General features: G+C 41.8%; 1 protein-coding gene across 3 annotated transcripts in view; it reads left to right on the top strand.

Moving 5' to 3' along the window:
- LOC146856679 (receptor-interacting serine/threonine-protein kinase 3-like) overlaps nt 1-26559 on the top strand; it is a 1419725-nt gene that overhangs the window by 139627 nt on the left and 1253539 nt on the right. For all 3 annotated transcript variants that reach the window (XM_085647179.1, XM_085647180.1, XM_085647181.1), the window contains exon 2: nt 2610-2925. In XM_085647179.1, coding sequence (XP_085503305.1) covers nt 2610-2925 — 316 coding nt within the window. The remainder of the gene's footprint in view (nt 1-2609; nt 2926-26559) is intronic.

The following is a 26559-nucleotide window of genomic DNA, read 5'->3' as shown; positions in this document are numbered from 1 at the left end:
AGCTTTAACGAAACATTATTGTATTATTCAGAAATATGTTGCAGCATTCATTAAAAACAGAGGGCTGATTACGATAGCGGACAGATGTCAGTTTGTCCGCCACAATGGGAAGGTGGTTGTGTGTGTGGATGTGTGGTTGTGTGTGTGTGGGGTGGTTGTGTGTGTGGGTGGTTGTGTGTTGGTGGTTGTGTGGGTGGTTGTGTGTGTGCGGTTGGGTGTGGTTGTGATTGTGTGTATGGTTGTGTGGTTGTGTGTGCTTGTGGTTGTGTGTGGTGTGTGTGTGTGTGTGTGGTTGTGTGTGGTTGTGTGTGTGTGCAGTTGGGTGTGGTTGTGTGTGTGGGTATGGTTGTGTGTGTGCTTGTGGTTGTGTGTGTGGTGTGTGGTGTGGGTGCGGGTGTGGTTGTGGGTGTATGTGTGGTTGTGTGTGGTTGTGTGTGTGGTTGTGTGTGATTGTGGGTGTGGTCGTGGGTGTGTGGATGTGTGATTGGGTGTGGTTGTGTGGGTGTGTGTGGTTGGGTGTGGGTGGTTGTGTGCGTGGTTGTGTGGGTGGTTGTGTGTGGTTGTGTATATGTGTGTGGTTGTGTGTATGTGTGTGGTTGTATGTGTGTGTGGTTGTGTGTGTGACAGTAATACTAAAAGCATATCAAAATAAAGGCACACAAACATCGAGTTTGTGGAAAGAGAAAGCCCAGTGTAAGTCAAACGGGCACAGCAAAGCATTAACACAACATGTTCTTTGATGTTTGATGTTCTTTGACCGAGAACATCAAAGGGGCGCGCGAAAGTAATCACGGGCAAAAGTGAAAGTGATCGTGGGCGCTTTAATGAGCATGATGAGGTTTGCCATATGGTGCCTCTGCTCCTAAGCGCGCGCACATGCACTGTAGCTCTAGGCTGGCCAGGGTAGCATTTTTTGAGCCCTCACTAAAAGTCTCGCCCGACCAGCACGTGCGCTGGGTCAGGCAAGACCTAAAAAGGGACATGTTACATATCGATGCACTACGTGGCAGGCACCATGCAGTGCCTGCCACGTGGTGCAGTGATATGTAGGGGGGCACCATAGATGCCCCACAGGTCCTATGTCTCTAGGCCGGGGAGGGAGGAGGACCCACTACTGGCCCCCAAAGTCCGTTTATGCCTGCCTGTTCATGGCGGGTAAGCCCGCCATGAACAGACAGGTGGAAAGGGATATCGTAATCCCTATAGCAGTGCCTGGCAGGCACTGCCACCATTTTAGGTAATACGAATCCCCCCGATGCACCGGCGGGCTCAAGGAGCACGTCAGATGTGTGACGGTCGAACTTTCCGACCGCCATCTCCCCCGCCCACCATTGTAATATGGCAAGCCGGAAACATCTACCGATGGTGAGGAGACGGTGGCGTTCTCCCCGCCATCATAATCAGGCCCAGAGTCATTGGAAGGTCAAAACCTTAACATTTTATTTATTTGTGTTTTAGCACATCCAGTCAGACTACTTGTGGCGTAATGCTACTTTCAGCATTATGAGGCCTAGTACAAATAAGTATATCTGCCTACTACTATTGCACATTTTTAAAGGCATTTCTTCATTCATTATAAACTGCATGTCAGTCCTGCATGGGAATTTTTTAACCACCAATTGTTTATTTTTAGTAAAATTCCCAATCATGCTCTAGAACTGTCACTCAACTAATATTCCTTACTTTATTAGATACTTAAATTATAGGCATGCTGTGATTGTACACATTAACCTATGCAAACGTTTGTATTAAGTTTCTGATTCTATGCAGAGTATTTATTTTTCTTCTGTTTATATTAGATCTGTGTTTGCAAAATAGTTTTTACCATTGTCACATGTTTTATAATTGACACCAGATGAGATATTACTCTGCTTGAGACATCTGTATTCTTTATTGTGAGCTAAAAAAAAAAGTGTGCGCTTTGATGAACTATTGCCTCCGGCTTACTAGCCTATACCTGTGAGCTAATTTAGGAACCCTTTTAAAAGTAATTCATTGTTTGTTTCTAATTAGTGTTGAATTTGGTAGCATTTTGGTTAACTAGATCTGGCACCTTGGTTGAAGAGATCTGGTTTGGAAAGAATTGCTGTCTGAGAGGTTAGCAGGAGTCTGGTCACTGCTCTGTCTATCTGACATACTATTTATTTATTTGGTCATTGTGAACCTCATCTTCTTTATTAGAAAAATGTTATTCTAGGGAGATTTTCTTGTTCACAGGACTTGAGGTGAGCAGCAAGTTTGAAGTTCATTTATGCTTTAGTGTGGTGATGCAATATAATTAATGATTTTTGAATAGTTAATTAAAATCTATTTTCTTCCAATTTCATGTGGCTCATGTATTCAAACTGCCATTTAGCATGGCAATCTGCTAATGTGGACACTTGGTATCCACGTAAACCAATGTTCATTCCAAATACTTTGCCTCATTCTCTGACTGATACCTTGTACCCCTTATCTGATCGCAGTACTCCAGTCCCTGTCTTTATTTCACTCTTTATGTTATTGTATTGGTTATATGATAAAAAAAACTTTCTGGTTCCATCTCAATTACCTGTGCCTCTGACTACTGTTGTTTTCTTTCATGTTCCTAAAATCTTGTACAATCATAGAGAGCTGGAGAAGGAGCTGATGAAAGAGGTCGTTTTGATGGAGCGGGCACAATCTGTCTACATACTGCACCTTATGGCGATTTACAGTAATCCTGACGAGGATCATGTGGAGTACGGGCTAGTAGTGCAATACATGCGCAATGGCTCCCTGTGCACTCTCTTCAGCAATGTATCCCCCTTGCCCTGGCCGCTTAAATTCCGTATTCTGAACCAGGTATCTGTGGCAATGTACTATCTTCATGACCTCAAACCTCCCTTGCTTCACCTCGATCTGAAACCGAGCAACGTGCTGCTTGATGACTACTTTATGGTCAAGGTGAGTGATCATTTTCATCATTTAAATGTGAATGAAACATTGTCCAAATCCCTTTTTTTGCTCACAGTTGGCCTGAGGAGAATCGTACCCATGACCTAAGCACAAAGAGAACATGACTTTACCCATTCTAGCAAGCAACTCCCGCTTGGTGGACCAGTTATCCAATACAGTATTCAAATCTTAATGTTCTTTTGTTTTAAACTTAATTGGTAGCCAGAGACTCCTATCTCTCAAAGGTATTCAGTGGTCCAGCATACATGGGCTTCATCAATGTGGTACAGTTTGCGTGCATTGAGAGTGGTAATAGCGAGAGCGGGTAATAACAAGAGACTCAATTGTAATATGAATTTGAAAAATAAGTTGAGCAATTATAATGTCATGCATGTAACACCAAGTGGATAAATTAATCCACTGCAGCCTCCAATACGAAAGGAAGTTTCCTATTAGCAAACAACGCTCCCCTCATTTAATCTTATTTTATGAACGTTCAATCTGGAACCAACAGAGAAGTGGAAAGGACTAGTAAAAACATTATAAAATGCTACAATATGTTGCTGGCCTTTTTATATATACACAGTGATTTTAGTGAGCACCTCTGCTCATACCTATCAGCCATGTGACTCAAATAATGCAGGTGAAGTGAGGGTAAAAGGGTGATCCCATTAAGGTGAATGGAGAATGAAAACTTTTTTTGTTGGATGATATAGGTTTCAAAAACGGGTGTCTTTGGAGGCATTTGGTTTGTCAGGTGGATAAATGTAATAAAAAAGCGGGTGATATCTGCTAAATGCGGATGGATTTGTTGGCCACAATAATCTGAATTTATCTTGTTTAATGGTCTCCTACTTAAGGCTCTGAAACAAAAGAAATATACTTTTAGCATCCCTCACAGTGGGTTCTTTTTGAGGAGCTTTAGATCTGTCATCTTGCACAGTGCTTTGTTTTTAGTGTCTGGTTTATATTTTAAGTATGTGGTATCTAATGCATGCTTTTATTCCTGCACATAAGATGGCTTCCAGGAGAATATATGAAGAGGGGAAGTGTGAGTGCTTGCCTAACGGCGAGACCGGTTATAGGCATGATCTGATCTGATTTGGAGTGAGAGTTGGTTCCATGGGGTGTTGAACTGAATACCAATTCATCTGTTGCCACATCCTCCAAATATTGTAGGGGAGAACATAAGTTGGTGATGGGCTGGTTTGTTGATTTGGGTGTGGAAAGCGTGAAAGTTTCACAGATCTTTTACTAAAAAGAGAACAAATTGGTGTTAAAAGTTTGGCCTTCAGGTAGAAATACTGCCTTTCAAATGAAAACCCTGTCCTTGGCAAAACCTTCTTTAACTATCCTGTAGTCCAGATCCTGCTCTAGTGTGTTAAGGGTTTTTTTTTTTTTTCAATATGTGATTTATTGATAAATGTAGTTTTATGGAACTAGTTGGTGTTGAGTCTCTTTAGTGAATAGGTTTAATTACAACTGGCAGGTCACCAGGAGGTGCACCTGTTTTCTGCTTCAGGCAGCACTGTTGAGAACACCTTTGTCTGTGGCCAATGGAGAGGGGATTGAGGGTGTTACTTCCAAGTCAAGTCAAGTCAAGTCATAGAATTTATACAGCGCACTACATACCCAGAGGGTTTCAAGGCGCTTAGGAAGGGGAGGAGGATTACTTGTCAAATATCCACGTTTTAAGTTGCTTTCTGAATGCTAGGTGGTTCTGGGTAAGGCGAAGGTAAGCGGGGAGTGAGTTCCATGTTCTAGCAGCTAGGTAAGAAAAGGATCTGCCTCCCATGGTGGTCTTGTTGATGCGAGGTACAGTGGCGAGGGCTTGGCTGGAGGAACGTAGTTGGCGGGAGGGGGTGTAGAAGGACTGTTGTGAGTTGAGGCATTCTGGTCCACTACCCTTCCTCTCTATATTTGATTAAATCTTAATAAAGCACTAGACATTTGATGAAGGCTCGTGTGCTCAAATCCATGACAGATTACTTGCAATTTGCACTGCTAAAACACACAAAAGATGATAGGAGGATACTTGCAATAAGTGTAACCACCGGCAATCGCTCAGGGTAGCTCTCCAACTCATCGTTCTTTTGGTCACAATGCCGCCTCAGTTTGTACCCAGCTGTATGCAAATCAGTCTTGACGCTGTTTCTCATAGGAACAGTGCAGCATGAACTGCCAAGCCAGGTACCACCTGTACTGGAGCCCAAGCAACCCAGGAACATTTTCACCCTAGTTAAGGGATCATCAGGCTGGTACAGTTTAGTTCCAGTGGCACAATGTTGGAAATGGGGGTCTCTAGTTGGCAGAGGTAGGTACCTTTGTCCAAATAGGGACCCTTGCTTCTAGTCAGGGTAAGGGGGATACACACTTTAGATAACCCCTGCTCACCCCCTTGGTAGCTTGGCACGAGCTGACAGGCTCATCCCAAAGGCAATGTGTAAAGTATTTGTACCAACACTCACAGTAAGACAGTGAAAACACCACAAAAGGACACCGCACCAGTTTAAAAAATAAAGTATCTTTATCTAAACTAAACCAGACCAAAACAACAAAAATCCAACATACACAGTTAAAAATATGACTTTCAAAATGTTTCAAGAACTTGCACCATAGAAAATTGTAGATGTGTGATTTTTCACCAAAGTACCTGTAGTTGCGTTAAAAGTTCACCAAGCCAAACTCTTTGTGCAAGGGGCTCTGAGTCCAGTTCAAACCGTTCTGGGGGCACTCTGCCAGTGCACAACAACTTCCTATTTTAGTGTGAGCCTTGGCTTCAGACACACAGCATTGGTGTGGAGCAAGCATTGTGGAAGGCAGGCACAGCCCTATTCAGGTACAGGTGCTACTTCTCCCACCACTCCAAATGCAGATCAGGCCAAATCAGCCTAGTGCTGACTCACCCATACTCCTGGAGCCACCCCAGCCCCTGTCACTCCAAAGCCAGGCAGTCAATCCACAAACAGGCAGAGGCACACAGGAAGGTTGAACAAGAAAATTGTCACTTTCTAAAAGTGGTATTTTCAAACACACAATTTAAAAACCATCTTTACTAAAACGTGTTATTAAATCATGAGTTCGGGGATACCAAACTCCATTTTCTTATCTTACTCCTATAGGAAGATATGCTTGTAAAATGTTACAAAGTATTCCCCATTCTGTCTTATGGGCAAGGTAGCCTTTCAAAAGTGAGAAACACAATTGGCTGTATTTCACTATCAGGACATGTTACACACACCAGTACATGTCCTACCTTTCACATACACTGCACCCTGCCCAGGGGGGTCCCTTGGCCTACCATAGGGTGTTCTATGTGTAGGGAAGGGGATGGCCTGGCAAGTGGTTACACTGGCCAAGTCGACATGGCAGTTAACAAGTTGCGCGCCGGCACTGCGGTGGCAGGCCTAGACATCTTTTCAGCGCTACTCATGTGGGTGGCACAATCAGTGCTGCAAGCCCACTAGTAGCATTTGATTTACCCGCCCTGGCACACTTAGTGCACTTTACTAGGGACCTACTTGTAAAACAAATACTCCAATCAGTATCACTTTACACATGGAGCACTTGCACTTTGACACTGATCAGCAGTGGCCAAGTGCCCAAAGAATCTAAGCCAGTAAAAACGAAATCCAGCACAGCATCAAAAACAGAGGAGGTAGAGGCAAAAAAGTCAGGGAAAATCACGCCAAGGATGCCAGGTCTAACACATAATGATTATGGGACCCACGTCTGGGCATATCTATGCCACTTTATTTGAAACATACCAAACTTTATAGGAAGCTGCTTGCGATAGTTCTTTCTACTGGAAATTATTCAGGCTAGCGCTCCAACCCATTGTTCTTTTACTCACCATGTCACCTCAATATGGACCTAGCCATATACAAATCAATCTTGACCCAGTTCAAGCCCAAACAGTCCAGGCCGAATTGGCAAGCCAATGGAGCACCAAACCTACAGTGGCGGTGCGGCTTCCGCTGCACCGGTGGTCAGACCACCATATTCCAAGTATGGCAGTCGGATTGCCACAGCCACAGGGGGTCCGCAATCCCTTGGCGGTGGCAGGGTGGTCTGATGCCACAGTATGCTGGCGGTGCTGCTGTGGCACAGGCAAGCATATTATGAGTTTCCTCACCACCAAGGTTTTCATAGCGGTGAGCCCGCCTTGAAAGTGTGGCAGTGAGGAAACTGAGGGGGCCCTACAGGGCCACTTGTTGCCTCGGGGCCTGGGGGTACATGCAGAACATGCGCCCCCCTCTCAGTATGCTCCCCCTTTTCCTGCACGCCATGAACTGCACAACATGGTACAGTCAATGCCGTGCAGGAACGGGCTTAGGTGATCCCACAGAAGTGCCTTGCCGAAGCTCACTTATGAGCCTAAGCACACCACTGGCGTGGGATCGCGAAAGCACTGTCAACCAGACCAGGAGAAAGCTCCTAATCTGGTGGGTAGTTAACAGACGAGCCGGCGCACTGCCCCAAGACCACCAAACTCTTAATCAGGCCCTTAGTTCTATCAAGAAAGACTGCTGCCATTTTGCCGCATTAAAAGTAGATATGAGGATCGTAGTTGGTTTCAGTTGCACCTCTAAACCTGGAATTATTAAAAGTGAGGTAAGTTTACTTATGGTCTAGCATCGTTACATGTGTTAAAATTCTTTCCCTGTGCAAGATCATATGCGCAGGAGAAAGATTACATATTCTCCATAGTATTCTACATCTCTCGAGCGAACATGCATATTTATTCCAAGACACTCATATTGTATAACCACTTGAAACTTCACAATACATGATGTGGATTCCTCAAGAAATATGGTCTAATGTTCTTATTGATCTCTTTAGATATAGGGAACCTTTTCCAATATACCTTGTGCTTGCATCCAGTTAAACCAATGAAATGGAGATGAAGGGTGTTATTAGTAATGCCCAAATTATACGTATTCTCAATCAAGTGTTAATACACCATTCAAACTCTTAATGTACCAGACCATGAGACCTATCGCTTAGCCAGCAGAATCTTCAGCTGTGTGTAACGGGAACTGTGCACAGAGCATAGACCTTTGTAATACAATGCATGCACCAGCCCTTTTACCCTTTTCAGCTTTGCCTTTTCAGCCCTGTGCTGCGGGAAAAAGCTCAGGGCATAGACACTGGTAATGAAATAGTCTGCATTCAGGTCCCGAGCCCCCAGAGCTGCTTCCTACAATTTCTGACTGTGGGAAGCAGGCACTGTTTTCTGGGTGTGGACTGCTTAGAAGTGGACTGAGCTCTGGGCCATGGCCACACTCTATGGCTGTTTTTGTGCACCCAGAACCCATTGTGCAGGGCCTTCAGCAGAGAGCATTGGACTCAAGGTGCAGAATAAGGTCATTTCTATGCATTGTCCCAAGCTTCTATGCTATCAGACCATGGTGTGCACAACCATTTGTAAAACTCATACCATACATTTTATTTTATGTTTTCAGGCTCATGGCTGTTCCTAAATATGTCTAGTTTAATGCTTAGTAATATAAACATTAATACATGTTACTTGTTGCAGTCATATAATGCACTGCAAATATAGTAACACAGATAGGTACTAGATGGTCATATGAAGTGAATGCAAGGTTGAGACCTTTAGTAATGTGCTCCGCTTCTCCAGTCTTGTGCTGCCTTCTCAAGGGCATCTAGCAATGTACTATAGTACCACAATCTTTTTTATGGCAGAGTAGAGTGTGTTTAGATACAGGGCTACACCTTTTCAGTAGTGCAGTTTTTATTACTTTGTGTTCTGCGAGGTGGGCAGGTTTTAGAAAGTCATCTTTAGTCCTCATCCACTTGTATTTGGTGAAGGGCTGCCCTTTCACTTAAGCAGATTGATGCATGCTTCTAGGCTGCTTTAAAAGGGTTATGGCCAGTAACTCCTTTGTTTGTCTACTTCCCTGTATGTGGTCACATGCCTCCTTAGCATCACTAAAGGTAAAATTGCTATTCACTACGTATTAACTATTGTAGCTCTTCCATCCCTCAGACTCAGACACATAAGCACAGCTGAGATTCACAGTGTTTATAGTGTTGGGAGTGAGGAAGATCCTGCCCGGTTCGCTCAAGCCAGCTTGGAAAGATCCTGCAGAGCTTCATTCCCCGCTCAAAGTTGCAGCTTCTCTTCTGTTTTCCCATTGTTTGTGTGAGTGGATGATGGTGAAGAGGGCAGGTGCTCGATATCTCATTCCCTTATGTCATTGTGAAATTCCCTGGCTTTATTCTGAGTCTTCAGAAACCCTCTCTTAGTCCCTCCCCCAATGACATGGGAAGGCTCAGATTATATCCTTGACGATGGCAGGCTGTCATTATGTCATTTCTGCCTCCCCATATGAGCAGAGCTGCTCCCAGCCAAAGTATCATAGGCCATTTAATGCTTTGAGTGGCCCATGACACTAATAAAGTTTCTGTTCTCGCCTCCCACCCCACCCCACCCCACCACAAGCACATTGCAGTTGTACAAGTGCTCCTGGGCGGGGTATGGGTCAGTTGGAAGTGTGACAAATGGTATGGAATTGGGGGTAATGAGGGGTGTTTTTCTCAGATGCACTGTTCTGTGATGAGGAGGGGAGTTATGAAGTAGTCTGGGGAGGCTCAGTCCCACAGTAGTTTCGTTCAAAGGAATATCAATCCCTGATCCTTGGGCCAAGCCACTGTGTTGTGATGGAGCGGAAATTTCACGGTAATATCGCAATGCAAAACATAATTTCCTCTTGTTTTCTGCTTAAGGGGATAGGCCTTTGCCACTGTGTTATCACCATAAGGAGACTTTGCATAAACATGAAACCATCAGATGCAAATAAATATTTAAGGCAATAATGAGAGCTCTTCCTGCTGCCAGAAGGGGACCCGGACCAGCGGTTCCAGCCCGCATCGCGGCCAACACTGCCCACGTCATTCTCCTGCGCCCAGAGGCACCACAAAAGCCTTTGCGGGCTCCTGATGCGCTGGACGCTCGTTTAGCTCTTCCTGCTGCCAGAAGGGGGACCCAGACCAGCGGTTCCAGCCTGCATCGTGGCCGACGCCGCCCACGTCATTCTCCCGCGCCTGGAGTCGCCACAAAAGCCTTCACGGGCGCCCGCTGCGCGGGATGCCTGTTTAGCTCTTCCTGCCTGTCAGTTACCGGAAGAGGCCGGGCTGGGCCACCCCTCTGTCATCTGCCCTAAAGACCCAGACTTGGACTTGGACCGCTAATCCCCTGCTGTAGAGGTACTGTGTGTCTTATTCTATTGTTTTATTGACTTCTATCCTGGTTACCAGTATGAAGGTAAACTGGATCCTGATCCCCATAGACTATTGCTAGCCCCACGGACTGCCAAATATGGAATTTTGAGCAAAAGGTCGGCTTCACCAAATACTGGCTAGCCTGCGAAATAGTCTTTGCTCTAGTCTAGTTTTATTACTAGTTCTTCTATACATCTGACCTATGGGAAAAAGAAAGATTATGGAGGGCGGGGGCGATGAGAGCAATAGTGATAGAGTTCATAAGGAGAAAAAAGCTAGAAAGGTTTCCAAACATGCAGGTAGTAACTGCGTAATGGATAGGATAGACATGCTCATTGAGGAGTGTGAGGACATACTAGCAGTTGAGTCAAACGCGCGGCCAACCAGAAAGAAGTACCCACCTAGATCTACACATACGGGCCCGCTCCCAAAAGTGGAGAGCTAATGCTGAACAAAGGGAAGAAGGGCGATCCGTCTCCCTGTAATCCCCCCTCTAGTCCTCCCATCACAGCAGAAGACACCAACTTCCAATATATTGAACCCTCAATCATATGCACAAATAGGTATATGGTATTATCTAACGCCACGGAGGAAGGGACGCCTGAGGTATCTGAGACTCCCCTAGCAAGTACCATAGGGGTGGTAGCGACCCACACCACAGACCCCCAGGAGGTAACTGATCTGGTACAAATGCTCAATGGTTAAACTTTTATCAAAAAAGAATTCTTCCTGCACAGATTGCACTTGCACTATTACCTGATCAACTGTTTCACTGCCACCTAGCCAGACATCTGACACAAAGAGAGCAAACAATATCCCCCAAAATGGTGGCAAACACAAAGGTAGTCCACTGTTTTCTGAGGTGGCGAAGTTCAAAAAGTCGTTGCCTCCACCACCAACCCCTAAGCGGGTTTAGAATATCATTACAAATGCCACTTCTCATCAAGCTATAAATTCGAATCCCGCAGGAAACCCAAAAAACAATCTCCTGGGCAATAGAGGAACGTACCCCTGTCAGTCTCAGGACTTGAAGAATAGGTCTCACAAGGGCTGGGGGGAACAGAATGTAGACAAAGCACATAACGCACAGAATCGACATGGTAAATGTCCCCAAGCTCGATAGAAGTAAAGGTATATAACATGCTGATTCACTAACAAATAAAGCCATCCATTGGATTTGGCACGTTGGGGGTTGCTGCTCAGTGATCAGGGAGGATATTATTAGGGCACGCAGACTTTCCTCTTGCACTCAACAGTTAGACTGCATTGAGCTCACCCTTAATAGGAGGGAACTAATCGATAATCTACTTGCCCTAGACTTTCGTACAGTTCCCCCAATTCATCATCCATCCAGTTTAGGCAAGCTCCATTGAGCAGTCACCCTAGGCACTCCATCGGACATGTGCCCACAATGTGGATGGGTTTTTCCACATTAGAGAGCGTTGATTGACTAGAAGGCATGCTCAAAACAGGTGTAGACGAAATACCAATCATAAGGTATAGTCCGCCCACCACCCACCTCGTTGGCTCTGACAATGATAGGCCCGCAGGGCTCCTAGGAAGGAGCAACATACCACCACTTCCTAAGGAGAGCTTAGGGAATACTAGTTGTACACATTTTGTGAACTTAGCAGGCCCATTGCCATTGTCACCTCGTAACAATTCTAAGTGGGGCTCACTTTTGTCATGGAACATAGCGGGGCTGGGTTCCAAATTATCTTCCCCCGGAGTGGCATACCTTTATAGAAGGGTATGACATTTGCCTATTTCAAGATACTTGGCTTGTGGCTCCACAATTTTACGTAGGATATCTGAACTATTACATCCCAGCGGTGAGAGGGGAAAAAGGTTGCCCTTTAGGGGGACTGACAATATGGGTGCGACAAGAACTAGGCATTACTATTGAGGAGCTTCCGACCAAGAATAATCACATTCAGGCCATTCACCTGAAACTTGGCCCACTGGAGAATGTAGACATCTACAATGTATATGCAAGAGGAACTAGAGGGAGGAAGTCGGAAGTTTTAGCGGCTCTCGGCGACCTCCTCGATACCCACTCAGCAGGTACCAATGCTATCATTGCGGGTGATTTTAATATCACTTTTGAGCCCCTTGATGACGAGGAAAGTAATCTCTTAGAGGAAGAAGATGCACAGTGGGGTATACCGAAATTGGAGCTTGCACCTATAAAAAAAATGGTCCGACGTGGCCATACAGATTAATTCTATCTGTTTAGGAAAGGGCTTTCGGGCGGCAAATGGGAGGACCCCACTAGATAAACTAGGGGCAAATACCTTGGTGACATGGTAGTCATGGACAGGTTGGAGAGTGATCACAACCCCTTAAGTGCAATCCTGGGTTTGTGGCGACAGCAGACACCCTCACAGTCGGGGTGTGACTTGCACTCTTGTGATGTAGTCCCCACCAACGACATGAGGCGCCTAAAATGGACAAGTATAGCAGAAAAGCCCGAATCCATAGCTAACATTACCAAGGAAATAGATAAAGCTTTGATAGAGCTAGAGTCTATTATGGCTAAGAATGAAGAACAAGAGCTTACCACCCAGTTTCACAATTAATTTTTCACTCATTTGCCCACACATTTCTCCAAGCGATGCAGGCCTAATAAAACAGTAAAGAAGAAATCCAGTCTCTGGTTCAATAAGAACTGTTGGCAGTCCAGAGAATCACTCGGGGACGCAATCAAAAAGGGGAAGCCCACCAAAGTGCGAGCAGCCAGGCAGGCCTATAAGAGCGCTCAGAAAAAGGCCAAACAATCATGGGATGAGAAAAGGTGGCAGGATCTAAAGGAGGCGTGTTCCCGAAGCGATTGTAAAACTTTCTGGAATGTAGTGAAGTGGGATAGGGGAGGTCAGCCGCAACACCTGCATAACTATGTAGCACATGAAGATTGGGCAAAAATGTTCAAACCACAGTTACCAGTAGCCACAGTGAGCCAAACACGGAGAATCCCATCCATGTGCTATACCAAGAAGAGGCATTCAGTAGAACCAATGTCAATGTAGCACTGGGATCCGTAGTAGGAGCCTGACCCTGATGGCGTCCCCGCAGACATGTTTTTGCATGACAAAAAAAGGTGGAGCAGATACATCCTGTTGCTGGCCAACTTGGTTGCGAAAGGAGCACCTATACCAGATTCGTGGAAAGGGGCAGAAATAATTCCCATTTATAAAAAGGGAGACAAAACACAGCCAGGTAATTATAGGCCTATTAGCCTGATTGACTCCCTACACAAGATAATGGGTAGGCTAATCCTTAACCAGATCTAGGAGTGGATTGATGAGAATAGCATTGTATCCCCTCTACAGGCAGGCTTTCGGGCAAATACCAGCAATATTGACCAGGTGTTTCGCTTCACTGTGTTGCACTGGAAGACGGTTGTCTTGGGCAAAGACAGCTTGTACGCTGCCTTTGTGGATTTAAAGTCGGCATTCGGTCTTGTTCCCAGATCTAAATTATGGGCTATTTTGCATGAAATGGTGATCCCACTCAAACTACTCGCACTAGTTGTGAGATTGCATGAAGACAACTATGACAAAATACGTTGGGGCACCCAGGGTATGGTTAGCAGCTCCTTCCCAGTAGAGAGAGGTGTACATCAGGGTTGCGTGTTGGCACCCACCCTGTTCTCCCTATTTATTAATGGTATCGTAAACTATATGGAAGTAGAGACCATTGATGCCCCGTCACTAGCTGGCACCAAATACCGATTTTAATGTTTGCGGACGACACATTGATCATCTCAAAGACCCCGAGTGGTCTCCAACGGGCTTTGAAAATCTTTGAAGAATTCTGTACCGCTCGTGATCTGGAAGTCAATGTGTCGAAAACAAAATTTATGTTTTTTAACCCTCACAGAGTAAAATACTAATGAACAGTCACCCACTGGAGCAGGTAAAAGCATTTACCTACCTGGGGGTCCATATCCAAAACGACCTAAAATTGAAACAGCAAATTGACCTGGCTACACTCAAGCATCGGCAATTGTCAGGAGTGCTAAACCGGGAGTACAACACTTCACTGACCAAACCAATCAGTCCAGTGCTCCAGGTATACAACATGAAGGTGGTCAATTCCGCACTCTATGGAGCTGAGCTTAGGGGGTATGAAAACCTGTGCAACCTTACCATTGCAGAAAATAGGTTTTTGCGTAACATCACAAACCTCCCCCAAAGTACCCCAGTGTGTCCCCTACTTTGTGATCTAGGAAGAAAGCCTTTGTCCGAGGTTGCCAAACTATGCTGGAAGAGGTGTGGAGCCGCGGCCAGGTTGACTGACTCCGGAAGCTGGGGATCACGGTTCGATCCCCGGCGGCAAATTAGCCCAGCACCATGTGACTCTGGGTAATAGCTTGCTTAATCTTCCCGACAGCCCCCAGCGCCTAGAGACTCTTACGGGTGATTGTACGCGCTTTACATATGTGGATTATTATTATTATTACTATACTGGCACAGGCTGTTGACCACACCTGAATTTAACCATTATGCTGCGGGCTTCATGGACATAATCAAACCTGAAACATTTCATAAAATAAGATGATTAAGAGAAATCAGAAATGCCCTAATAAGCATTGGCATGAAGACACTCTGGGAAGAACCAGACACAGCTTGCTTCCCATCGAAAAAGATTCTGAAAGAGAAGTATTGGGAGATGGTCACACACAAAACACTAAGAAATAGTGATCCGTCATCTCTCACGGGAATCTTTTTGGAAGCTAAGCTGATTCCGAGCTTTGAACCATACTGGGACACAATAACCAAACCAGATGACAGAAATTATCTTGCCAGTTCAGGGAGGGTTCACTGCCCATTTGGGCTTTCACAGCCAGATGGTCAAAAACTAGCGACAGCAAATGTCCCCTATGTCAAACCTATGAGGAGTTGGTAGCACATATGCTGTTTGTCTGTCCAGTTTATGCCGCTCCTCGCCGGGCATGGCTGGTGCCAATCTGTAAATCACTCAGCACTAGTAGTAGCGAAAAAGCGGGAAGAATCTTACGCACAAACACCTCCATCTCAATCTTCACAGCTGTAGCAACATTTTTAGGTTGGTTATGGGCCATAAGGTCGCACTCCCTATCGATCTGAAATATGCTACATTGCACCTGTACCAGGCAATCTACAGCCAAACTTTGCCAAAAATGTACTCAATTAGTAATGGTGGGCTGACTTATCAGGACCAAAGTTTAAAATCCAGCAGTAGAGTTTTTTAATGGTGCTTGTTTTTAGCGGTTGTTCTTAGTGACAGATACCAATCTTTTTTATCATTATTTTAAGGTCCTTTTAAAATGTCATGATGACTTAATCATATTTTCTAAACAAGCTTTATAATCATGTTTTGCACAATGATAGTGATACGAAATATTTTTATAATAACATGTTTTTTAATTTGCTTTTATGACTGATTGTCGAATAAAGCTTGTTTGACTGACCGAGAGTGTGAGTAGTTTTAAAGGGTTTTAGTTTCTAATAAAATGTAAGGTTCTCTGACTCTTTATTCATTAGTCAAATATCAATCAGGTTACAGAATTGAAAAATAGGCAAAATAGAACTGATACAGAACATATTATAGATTGCATACAAAGTACTTCATAAAGGAAGAAATCCCTACTTCTATGGAAAAATGAGACTTAAATGTCAGTCAGAACTCCTAAAGCATTTTAAGAAATATAGTGCAAGAGTGTTTTGCAAAGCTAAATCAATAATTAATAATTGGCAAAAATCTCCCATAAAGAGAAATAAATGCATGTTTACAAAGCCAGTTAGTCAAAGCATAAAACTTAATTTTAGCATCCAAACCTGCCCTTGTTCCCTCAGCTGATTCTCTCTGTTTGCGCTGTTCCTCTCTGTCTGCCTCTCGGTGTCTCCCACAGAAGCTGCCCAATGAGCCCCTCCTCCCTCTGCATAACTCAAGAAAAAGCTTTGTTTTCTGGAAGCGTTCTGCTAAAAAAATAAAGAAAAGCCCCCACACCTCAGCTAGCAACCAATATTTCTAACACAAACACATGTGACTTGGTCTTCATAGTTTGTCCAATTGGAGTTTCAGAACACATCGACACCCCATGGGCTGACTGGAAACGTCATCAATCAGGCGAGTTCTGTAAAACATTTGAGTCTTGTGCTAAATTACTTCATCTCCTGAAACAATTACTTTTCTGCAACAAAAAGTATTAATTATGCGGAAACAGAGAATACATATTCTAATCGAGAATAAATGTGTGCTTTGCAGTTTCATTCTAAGTTATGAAGTGAATGAAGCATTGTCTAAACAACTGCCTATTGTTAAAAAGTAAGCTACAGTCATTTGTAAGAAAAGTCTTTTCATGAGGATGAGAGAAACAGGGAGTTAAAAAACATTCCATTATCTCAAGGCCGTACAGTGAGCCTTCCAAAGCAAACTAAATCACAAGCTGTGTATTTCAGCTTTTCAACTCTGAAAAATGCATGTTAAATCAGCACAAATTTATACTACTTTGAAAGTTCAAAACACATTTTTTAAATTAAATGTACATTCTATAGTGAGGTCAAATCTAAACTAAACACAATTTAACCATGAATTAATTAATTGAGCATGGTTTTACATGATTCATTAGACTGAAAGCATCTGACCAGGCGTCATTCATTGTTTTAATTTTTCATGCACCAAAAGTTTGTGTGCCACTTTTAAAATGCAGTTTGTCTGAAACTTAAGCAGTTTTGTCATTTAATAATGCCTAAATCTATAGGTGAGAATTGACATCCATCAACCCACCAGTTGATGATAAATCATGATACATCAAATGATTTGTAAATCATCACACTTATTTAATTTCACAGGTGGCACTTGATCAAAGAGCACACTCCTCATTAGTTGAGTCAAGTATATGTTTTTCTCTGACTAAAATATTACTATTCATTTTTAGTGTATGTAGACATGGTAATTTCTTTAGAACACTTAATTTCACACAGGTATATAATGAAAAATCCCTACTAAAATTAGTATGTTCACTATCACTTGTTATTACAAAAGCTGAGCATATAACAATTTTACCTCTATTTCTAAGGCAACACAAGTTTTGTCTGTGATCATATATAGCCAAGCTCAAAGGTTTAGTGTAGAGTTCTGTAAGTAGCTACTTGAAACTGTTAGTTTTCTGCTAAATAAGTAACTAAAATAATAAAAGATCCAACAGAACAGTTCTCTTTTCTTTTTCTTTTTTCCCCCTACTTTTTTTCTTCTTTCAGCATTTAATGATTCTTTTCTCTTCAGCTCGTAACAGTTCTCAGTTATTGTTTCAGCATTTCTTGGCTCTTTTTGTCACCAGCTTGCCATCAAGGTGGCTCATACAGTTTAGGCCTTGCATTACACAGTTCATTCAGTGTGTCATTCTGTACTTTTTCCATGCAATTTGACCACTCAGGTGCTGAAAAACTGTGACAGAGCACCATCAATTCTTTGCAAGTTTTCAATCCAAGCCTTTCACTTTTATCTTCACTGTGTTCAGATTCCGACATTTCAACTATGGGTGCAAATGATTTTTCTAGGGACAACTGTATACGTTTTGGACACCCTTGCAGCCAGCTTGTTTCTATCTCCACTCGTTGGCCCACAGCACTAATTCCTTCTTCAGAGGCTGCACGTGACTCATTCACCCTTTTGACATTGCTTTCGTCTGAGACAGTTTCCACTTTTTGCTTTTCCAGTGCCACTTCAGTTTGCTCTAGTGCTGCTTCACGCTCTGTGTTCCCTTACAGCTTGACTGACCCTCTTCTGTTGACTTTTGACCACTGCTGGCATCTCTTCTTGAAGAGGAGCTGTTTTGACAATGGGACACAGGACCCTACATGTATGAGAGGCATGCACCCAATTTGGAAGGCCACCACACTTCACAGCAGTCCTTGCCAGGATCATTTGGAACAGGCTTTTCCTTCTTTGTTCCAACCAAATCTTCAGATTGTGCCTTTTGTTCAGAACTTTTCTCAGATCAAGGTTTTGGCACTGTCCACTATGCAGATCTTGTTTAGCAGCTGCAGTCTGGTGAGAAACTGCAAGCTCCACACCAGCTAATCCTTCACAGCAATGGTTAGTCTTCTCATCTGTGGTTTTCACAAGTGCATTTGCGTGTACATATTCAAGCCACTTCACTGATGCTGAGACACAGTCTTTTACAAAGTGAGACTCTGTGCTGTCTTTGTGTTGCTTTAGTATGCATGAAACCTCAGGCAGATTGCTACAATCCAATTTTTGTCCAATCTGCAGTTCTGCACACATCATATTTAAGGCCTCAATAATAGAGTGAGTGTTATGATCTGATTTCAGAGAAACTGGCAAACTATACATGGGGCATCAGTCTTTGCAATAACACATTTACTAATATGCAGTTGGAATTTTTCTCAAAATCTGCTCTGATACAACCTTGTTCTGCCTGAGAAACATTTTCTAGTACCTCCTTTCCAAGTGTGAGTTATTGACATCAACATTGGATAGATAGTATACTTTTCAGATTCACCTGTGAAATTTCCATTGAATGCATAGGCTAACAGGACACAATATTGTACAACTGAATTAGCATTTCTGTCTCCCATGACAATAGTGACTCCCATTTGAGCAGTTAAACTGCATGTTAAAGTAAGGGCAATCAATTTTGAATTTTGGGCTGAGATAACTACTAAAAGCCATGACGCTTTGACAACATAATGTATAGGGAACACAGCATGTGCTGCTTCTAATGTGCCATTGTTACCTCTCAAACATGGGCCATCTACAAAATGGATATTGTTGGGCTCAATCAGGGGTTCATCATTAAAGTCTAACCTTGGCTTCAGACATAAATTTGTGACACCAAGACATTCAGGTTCAGTTTCATCACACACAATTTCATTTGCTGGCAGTAAGCTCAATAGTTTTGAATTTAGACATTTCTTGATCACAGTATTTTCTCAAAACAACTCCACAAAGGAAGGGACCATTTCAGTAATTAGACGTTCCATCATTATATTCTCACTCTTTTTATGACTGACATCTACCACAGCTACTATGTTAAGGCAGCTGGGTATTTTTGTGAAAATGGGGTCAAAGGTAGTTGGGAAATACGTCAGACTTTTGAACATAATCATGTTTTTGAACAGGCACTGAGAGAGCGCAGCCCTCACTCTGACTGTAAATTGGTATATTTCCTTCTAAATAAACTTGCATCCGTAGTGCCGGGGCACGACACTTTTCCTCTTTCAACTCTAGGAATGCTTTTGTGCAGTTGTTGTCCAATGGAAGCGGATCAGACCCATCCTTGTGTGTCAGCCTCAGTAAAGGCTTAGCCACTAGGGAAAGGTTTGGTAACCACTTACTCCAGCAGCCAATCATTCTCAAAAACATCCTGACGTCTTTCTTAATTAGAGGTGGATTCATATGGTGAATTGCTTCCACTCTCTCTGGTGACACCTCTCTAGCTCCTTTTCCAATTGTGTCCCAGATATTCATCTTCTTTTTGACAGTACTATCCTCATGCAATGGCACTATGACACGAGTTTGACAAAAATCAATACCAGTAAGCCATTCTTCAGCACATGAAATGGAAAAAAATATGTTGGCTGGATTTGGTACCATAGGACAACATGGAACAGTTATGCTGGTAATCTCCTGCACTATTCTGTTCTTTTCATTTAGTTTCTGTAAACCTGTGATCAGAAAGTTACATAAACTTCCAATCAATTCCATCAAAAATACATTACTCAGTTTATCTCCAATTATGGGTAAAATGTCTGCAACTGATGGTATTCTTGAATACATGTCATCTTGGTTTTATTTTGACTAAGACTTGTTCTGCACATTGAATTTTTCTGACATCTTTCTCTGTGAACTCCCTTACTTCTGTGTTTATTATTTCTTTCAAATCAGAAGGTAATTTTTCAACTGCCATTTCTGAAAATAATCCTACAGCTGTCTCTTGTACCATTTTAAACTGTACATCCTCACCAGGGATCTGATATTTAACATCATCTGGTGTACAGTAATCTGTGTTGTTTAATTTGCAAAACAAATGCTTTCCTGTTAGGCCTTCAGTATTCAAATCACAAACAACAAATTGGTAACTTTTCTCAAATGGGCCTATTTTTGTCGCAAACTTCTCTAAAACTGGGTTTGTGATTTCTCTGTTTAAAACTCCTCCAACTAAGTCTGGACCTTCCACTGTTTTCCCAATGGGCTTGGTAATTTCAGAATTGTTAAGGCCCAAACTCTCATTTTCAAATACAGCAACCTGTTGAAACACGTTCTGATTTTGTTTCTGGAAAGAATTCACATTTGCTCTGGACAACTCATTTAAATTAATTTGAACATTTTCCATATTTTGAGGGACCATCTGGACTTGAAAAACTCCTGTTATTGATACCTGTTTCTGAATTGACATTTGCATTTGCTTTGCTGAGCTGGCACATTTTGTACCTGCATTTATCTCTGTGTTTGCGCATTTCCATTTACTGCGTCAGGTTTAAATTTACATTCCTTCTTCCAATCCTCAAATCCGTTACAAAGATGGCAAAAGGATACTTTTTCCCGCAGTTCGACATTCATACAACCAAAACACCTTTACTTCTATCCTGTGAAACACCAAATCTTCCTTGAACACCTTTTATTTCTGCTTGTCAAACAACACCTTGTAACTCACTTTCATTCTCTGCGAACAACTGATTCTGAAAACGTTTCTGAGCAAACTCCCTCTGTACCATCATATATTTTTCCTTGAACTCTTTCTGCTTCATTCCTTGTCCAGTACTGCAGTACCCTTCATCCTTCAGGATCCCATCTATCAGCTTTCTTTTCAAACAAACCAATATTGGCTGTACATACACACTGATCTGGTCAGAGAACATTAATCCATTAACAAACGGAGTCACAAAGAATCTCATGTCACTAGCATCAGGAAATTCTCTCCCACTGGGTTGTTGGAACTCTAGGCACACACTTTCACAAAACTCATGAACCATGTATTTTAGCTCTTGTGTGGTCCTTTTAATCTGTACCCAATTAACATCTTTTGTTGGCACTGCTTCATTTTTCTCCATAACGGAAAATAATGGTGCATTCATGCAAACATTTTTCTTTTCATTGTTTCCTCATCTGGCCCTTGCACAACAACATTAGATTCAAACCACAATTCAGTTTGCATGGCAGAGTCAAAAAACATTTTCAAATCAATACACCACTTCTTTGAAATTTTCACAAATCCTTAAACTTGTGGGTACCACAGCATAGGCTTGTCTCTTCATTTTGGGAATGTGTTAAGAAATGTTGCAAGTTCACTTCTGTTCCATGGCATATGAACATGCATTTCTTCCACTATTTCTTTCAATGGATAAGCAAAAGCTTCTCCCTCATCCTGCTTATTATTTTCCTCAACTAAATCTGGTGGTTTCTTTTTCTATCCAGTTTCCTTGCTAGATCTGGTGGTTTCTTTATCTTCTCATGTTTCCTTGCCCACTTGTCTCCTAATTTCTCAAACCCAATGCATTTGAAAATGTATTTCACCATTTCTTCAATGTGTAATTGCATTTCTGAAAAACTCATTGTCGCATTTGCTTCATCATCCATTAATACACAAACTTTTCTGAAATGGACAACTTCCTGAAATATCAATTTCATATTTTTGCGCCTAATCAGTCAGTTTATCGTATAGTTACTGCACACGTTGTAGTTTCCTTACTCAGGGAAATTAATTATTTTTCCTGACACTGGTTCACACTTTTCATAATCTAAACAGTCTTTGATAATTTCTTTACATTCAATTTGTAAATGTGAACCATTAAGCTCTCTCTCTTTATTAGGGTCTGTGTTAATTTGTTCCCCCAGGCTCTCAATCTTTTTAATCACTGCTGCTTCCTTAAAGCAGGTTTGAAAAATACAGTCTCCAAATATTTTCATTTTTCCCTGGGCTGTTGGTGTTGTAAAGACCCTCCATCTTCCAATGCTTGAACTGTCTGAGGTAGTTTCTGTTCAATAATCTGTGACTTATGAGCTTCTGAAATAAACCCTGACATAATTACTCCTTGAGTAGCGACCATATTAATTTGGACAGTCACAATTTGTCTAGGCACTCTCTGTGCATCTGCAGTTTGAAGTATTTTACTGAGTCAGTCACAATTGAAGTGGTAACACCTAGAGATATCACTGTCAGTGCTGTGAGCCAGCAAGCGGTGGGGCAAAATGAAATGTCTGCACAGTTCTCTCAATCTGTATTCCTCTTGGTTCAACAGAAGCAGTAGCCACAGTAGTGCTTACTGGTACAATATTATCAGTATTTGTAGTGGGTACCACATAAGGTGGGGGACACTCAGTTAATAATGCATCCAATATTTCATCCCCTAAATCACTATTTGAAGCTTTTTGTCATCATTAATTCCCTTCTCCTGTATTTGATCTTTTTCCTTTTTATCCTCTCTTGCTTTGTCTTTTGCTGCTTTTTCTGACATGCTTAAAGCTTCAAATTGTGTAGCTCTAGATGGTGTCTTTATTTCACGTAACACTTCCCTTAATTTGTCAATAATTTGCAATTCAAAAGTACCATATTTTGGAAATCCCAAAGGACCCTTTTTTTTTTTAGCAATCTTGCACCATTGATGAATCCACAAACATGAATTTTGTCCCAAATTGGTAGACATAAAATGCACAGGTGTTCCTTCAGGAGCATCACCAATTAAAATCACATTTTTCACTCTACCTTCCAACAGTTTCTTAAAACCTTTAAACAATTTCATTCCTGCAAAGTTTTAATGCATTTTCTTTAATGCTATCAGTTTCAATTTCAGTCAGTTTAATTCCTGCTACTGACCCTCCCTTCACAAAATAATACGGCAATGAACTACAACGTTTTTCTAAATAAATTCTTATTAGAAATGACACAAAATGCTGTTACTTTGTCTGCTACACTAAAAAAAAACGATAGTTTGATTACTCAAAGAGATTCCTTTTACTTCCAGTAAAATAATGACCAGCGCCACTCTACTCTCAATCAAGTGAAAGAGGTCTTGGTACTCCTTTGGGGATAGTAGCCAAAGTTTTGGAAGAGGATTTTAGAAAAGAGGTCCTGGTACTCCTTCAGGGATTTAAGGCCAAGATTTCAGAAGCAGACTTTCACTATCTCATACAATCTTCTTTCAACAAAATAGGTCCCTTAGAATAACATCAACAGCATTTCACTGTTTGATATTACAACAACAGACAAAGTACTTCTGCGGTTCGATACTTTCCCACACTATTCCTCTGCCACTAAGGCTTAAATAAACATCCCGGGATCTTAGGCAACTCCATACCCGTACTTCCAGACTACTTAAAACAAAAACGCTAACTTTTCATATTGGTAACCAAAATAATTTACTTCTGACCTATAATTTACCAATTTAATCAATAAAACCTTCAAGTCAAAATGAATAAAATTTAATCATCAGTCGAAACCGTCCTATTTTTTCAACACTACTAATAATACCTTCTAGCACATTAACAACAATTCACAAACCTATTGATACTGACACCACTCCAGCAATCGCCTTCTCGCATTACCTTCCAGTACCGCTTTGCCAGTCTTCAAGTTCTGGGCATTGCAATCAGGAATCAGGACTTTTTGAGGATCTGGACATTTATCTAACTTGGGCAATTATTTTGTAGCCCTAGTTAGGCATTAACCGAAACTCTGCTCCTTTTGTTGATGGTGTTTAAACGTAACTCTGCTACCAAACTGATGGAGCGGAAATTTCACGGTAATTTCTCAATGCAAAACATCATTACCTCTTGTTTTCCGCTTAAGGGGATGGACCTTTGTCACTGTGTTATCACCATAAGGAGACTTTGCAAAAACATGGAAAAAATCTGATGCAAATAAATATTTAAAGCAAAAATGAGTGTGTGAGTAGTTTTAGAGGGTTTTATTTTCTAGTCAGTTTGATAGTTTACAGTTTAATATGATTTGGAACTCCGAAGAGTTCCACATAAAAGTACATCTGAAAATCAAAATTACACACCGTACAGATAAACAGTGGAGTACTGAATTCAACATAGCATATCTAAAAACACAGAAAAACCTATAAATGGGAACCATTCTATAACCTTCAAGTGCCAAGGGGATTGATCCATAATAAATCAGATGACCTTTGATGGATACTTGCGGACTTGTATGTGAAGAATATGATCTAATGCTATCATAAAACTTTCTAAAGTAAAACCTGATAATAAAATGCAGAATTTGACAATTCGCAATACAGTACTAGATAACAAGCAGCATAATAGCAGTGCAAGAATATTTAAACTTCGCAGAACAATTTTCAGCATAAAGTACTAGATAATTAGCAGCAAAAGGTTGGTAAAGTGCAAGTTCTCAAATGCATACATAGTAAATCAGCATACAGTACTCGTAAACTAGAAGCAAAAAGAGTTGGAATAGTGCACGTGCTCGGATGCATGAATTCAGCATCCTTTACTCCTTAGCTAGCAGCAAAAGAGGGGAAAAGTTGAAAAAGTGCAAGTGCTCAGGAGCCTACAAATTGAATCACTCAATACTACTTTAATATATATTAAAAATTGTTTAAAAAAGCTAAAAAATGTAAGACACATAAGTTTAGATGGGGCACCAGAAGACAGTTATGGGCCTCTTCTGCTGTGGTGATATGCTTTAAAAAACAATTCCTCAGGTATCTACGACGTACTGGTTGTAATGTGGGGCAAACCAATAGGATGTGATTTAAGTCTTGAATACAGGAGTTGCATAAATGACAGTCTTTCCTGTCTAGCGATGCCCTCCCAAGCTCCTGTTACAATTCTTAGAGGAAGTAAATTCAACCTAAGCAACAGAATGACCCTACGTACTCCATGTTTAAGATTCCATAAAACATAGTGTTGTTTTTTTTTGCAAATACTGCTCCCACAATACAATCATTTCTATTCTCTGCGCACATTTTAATGTATCTTTCAAGAGAAGCCCCATAGACTGTTTTCTTAATTCTGATTTTCAAAGCCCCTTTACAAAGATCCGCTGCACTATCCTTCTCTAAGCCGAACATTGTTATGGCTTTTAAATAATTCCTAAAAAGATCACTCTTTTCTTTCATGTTAACAAAAATTTCCCCGTATAGTGCTACATGTAACAAATTCTCAGAGCTATTTAATAGTGCATTGCTCCATCTTAAGTATGCAGCCATAGATAGCACATAAGTGGAGAGTAAACCAAATTCAAGCCTAATCGCTGCGATAGGAGCAGTGTGATTCAAATTACATATTTGGCACCAGATCTGCCCCTCCACTTTCTCAAATTTATCCCACTCCTGTGCGTCTATTGTTTCACAGGCATAGCTCAGTGCTGGTGGTATCTTTATTTTATAGACTGATAAGATATGTGTGAAGTGTCTTTTCCCGCAGTGTGTGTACAAACAATTAATTGCGAAGGCCTGTGAAATTGCCTTCCCTTTACAGTGTTCCATATGATTGCTAGTGGAACACTTGTGAAGATTTTTCCCAAATATGGAAAAAACTTAACTACTACCAATTTCTCTCTTCCCAAGAACCAATGCAAGTTTTTTCTGACTTTACATCCTTGATAGCTAAAAATCATAACTTTACTCTTTAAAATATTTATTTTTAAATAATTTTCTTCTGTGTACCTAATCAACACAGGAAGGTGTCTTTGAAGTCCGATTTGGGTTAAATCCATTATTATGGCATCATCTGCATATAGTAGGCAGCTCAGCTTTAAATTTCCTAATTTAGGGGAATCCCCTTCGATGAGCCCCACTCTTCTTGGTAAATCATTACTGTAAATAGAAAAAAGAAGAGGGGCCAGAAGGCACCCTTGCTTCAAGCCATTATTAGTTTTTATTTTTCTCGAAAGGCCCTGTGTTCCCCCTAATAAAACCTGTGTCAAAGTAGAGGTGTGGAGACCAATAACCAATCGTAATAAATTCCCTGGAATCCCCATGGTGACCAATTTTCTCCACAACGTCCCGCGATCTACCCGGTCGAATGCCGTAGAAAAATCTATAAAAGCCGCATATATATGGCATTCCCCAACTCACTGGGTAGTTTTTGATTAAAGTTTGGAGGACGGTGATATTATCCAAGGTACCGCTATTCTTGCGAAATCCTGTTTGTTCCGAGGGTATAAGATTATTTCCAAATGCCCAATATTGCAGATGGGTAAGGATGCTCTTCGCAAATCATTTCCCAGTTGCATCCAGCAGAGAGATCTGTCTAAAACTGGCTGGGGAATTGTTTGGACCCTTTTTGTATAGTGGAACGATTATACTTCCCTTCCAGGATTCTGGGATATCACCATGGGAATAACCATGGGCAAACAGTGGATGCAAAATTTCGCCCATGCTTCGCCGTCCTGTTTTATTATAGCTATTGGTACATCATCTG

The sequence above is a fragment of the Triturus cristatus genome, chromosome 3_2, assembly GCF_964204655.1.
Source record: "Triturus cristatus chromosome 3_2, aTriCri1.1, whole genome shotgun sequence".
In the NCBI taxonomy this organism is placed as follows: Eukaryota; Metazoa; Chordata; class Amphibia; order Caudata; family Salamandridae; genus Triturus; species Triturus cristatus.
This window is presented reverse-complemented; position numbering and strand designations above follow the sequence as displayed.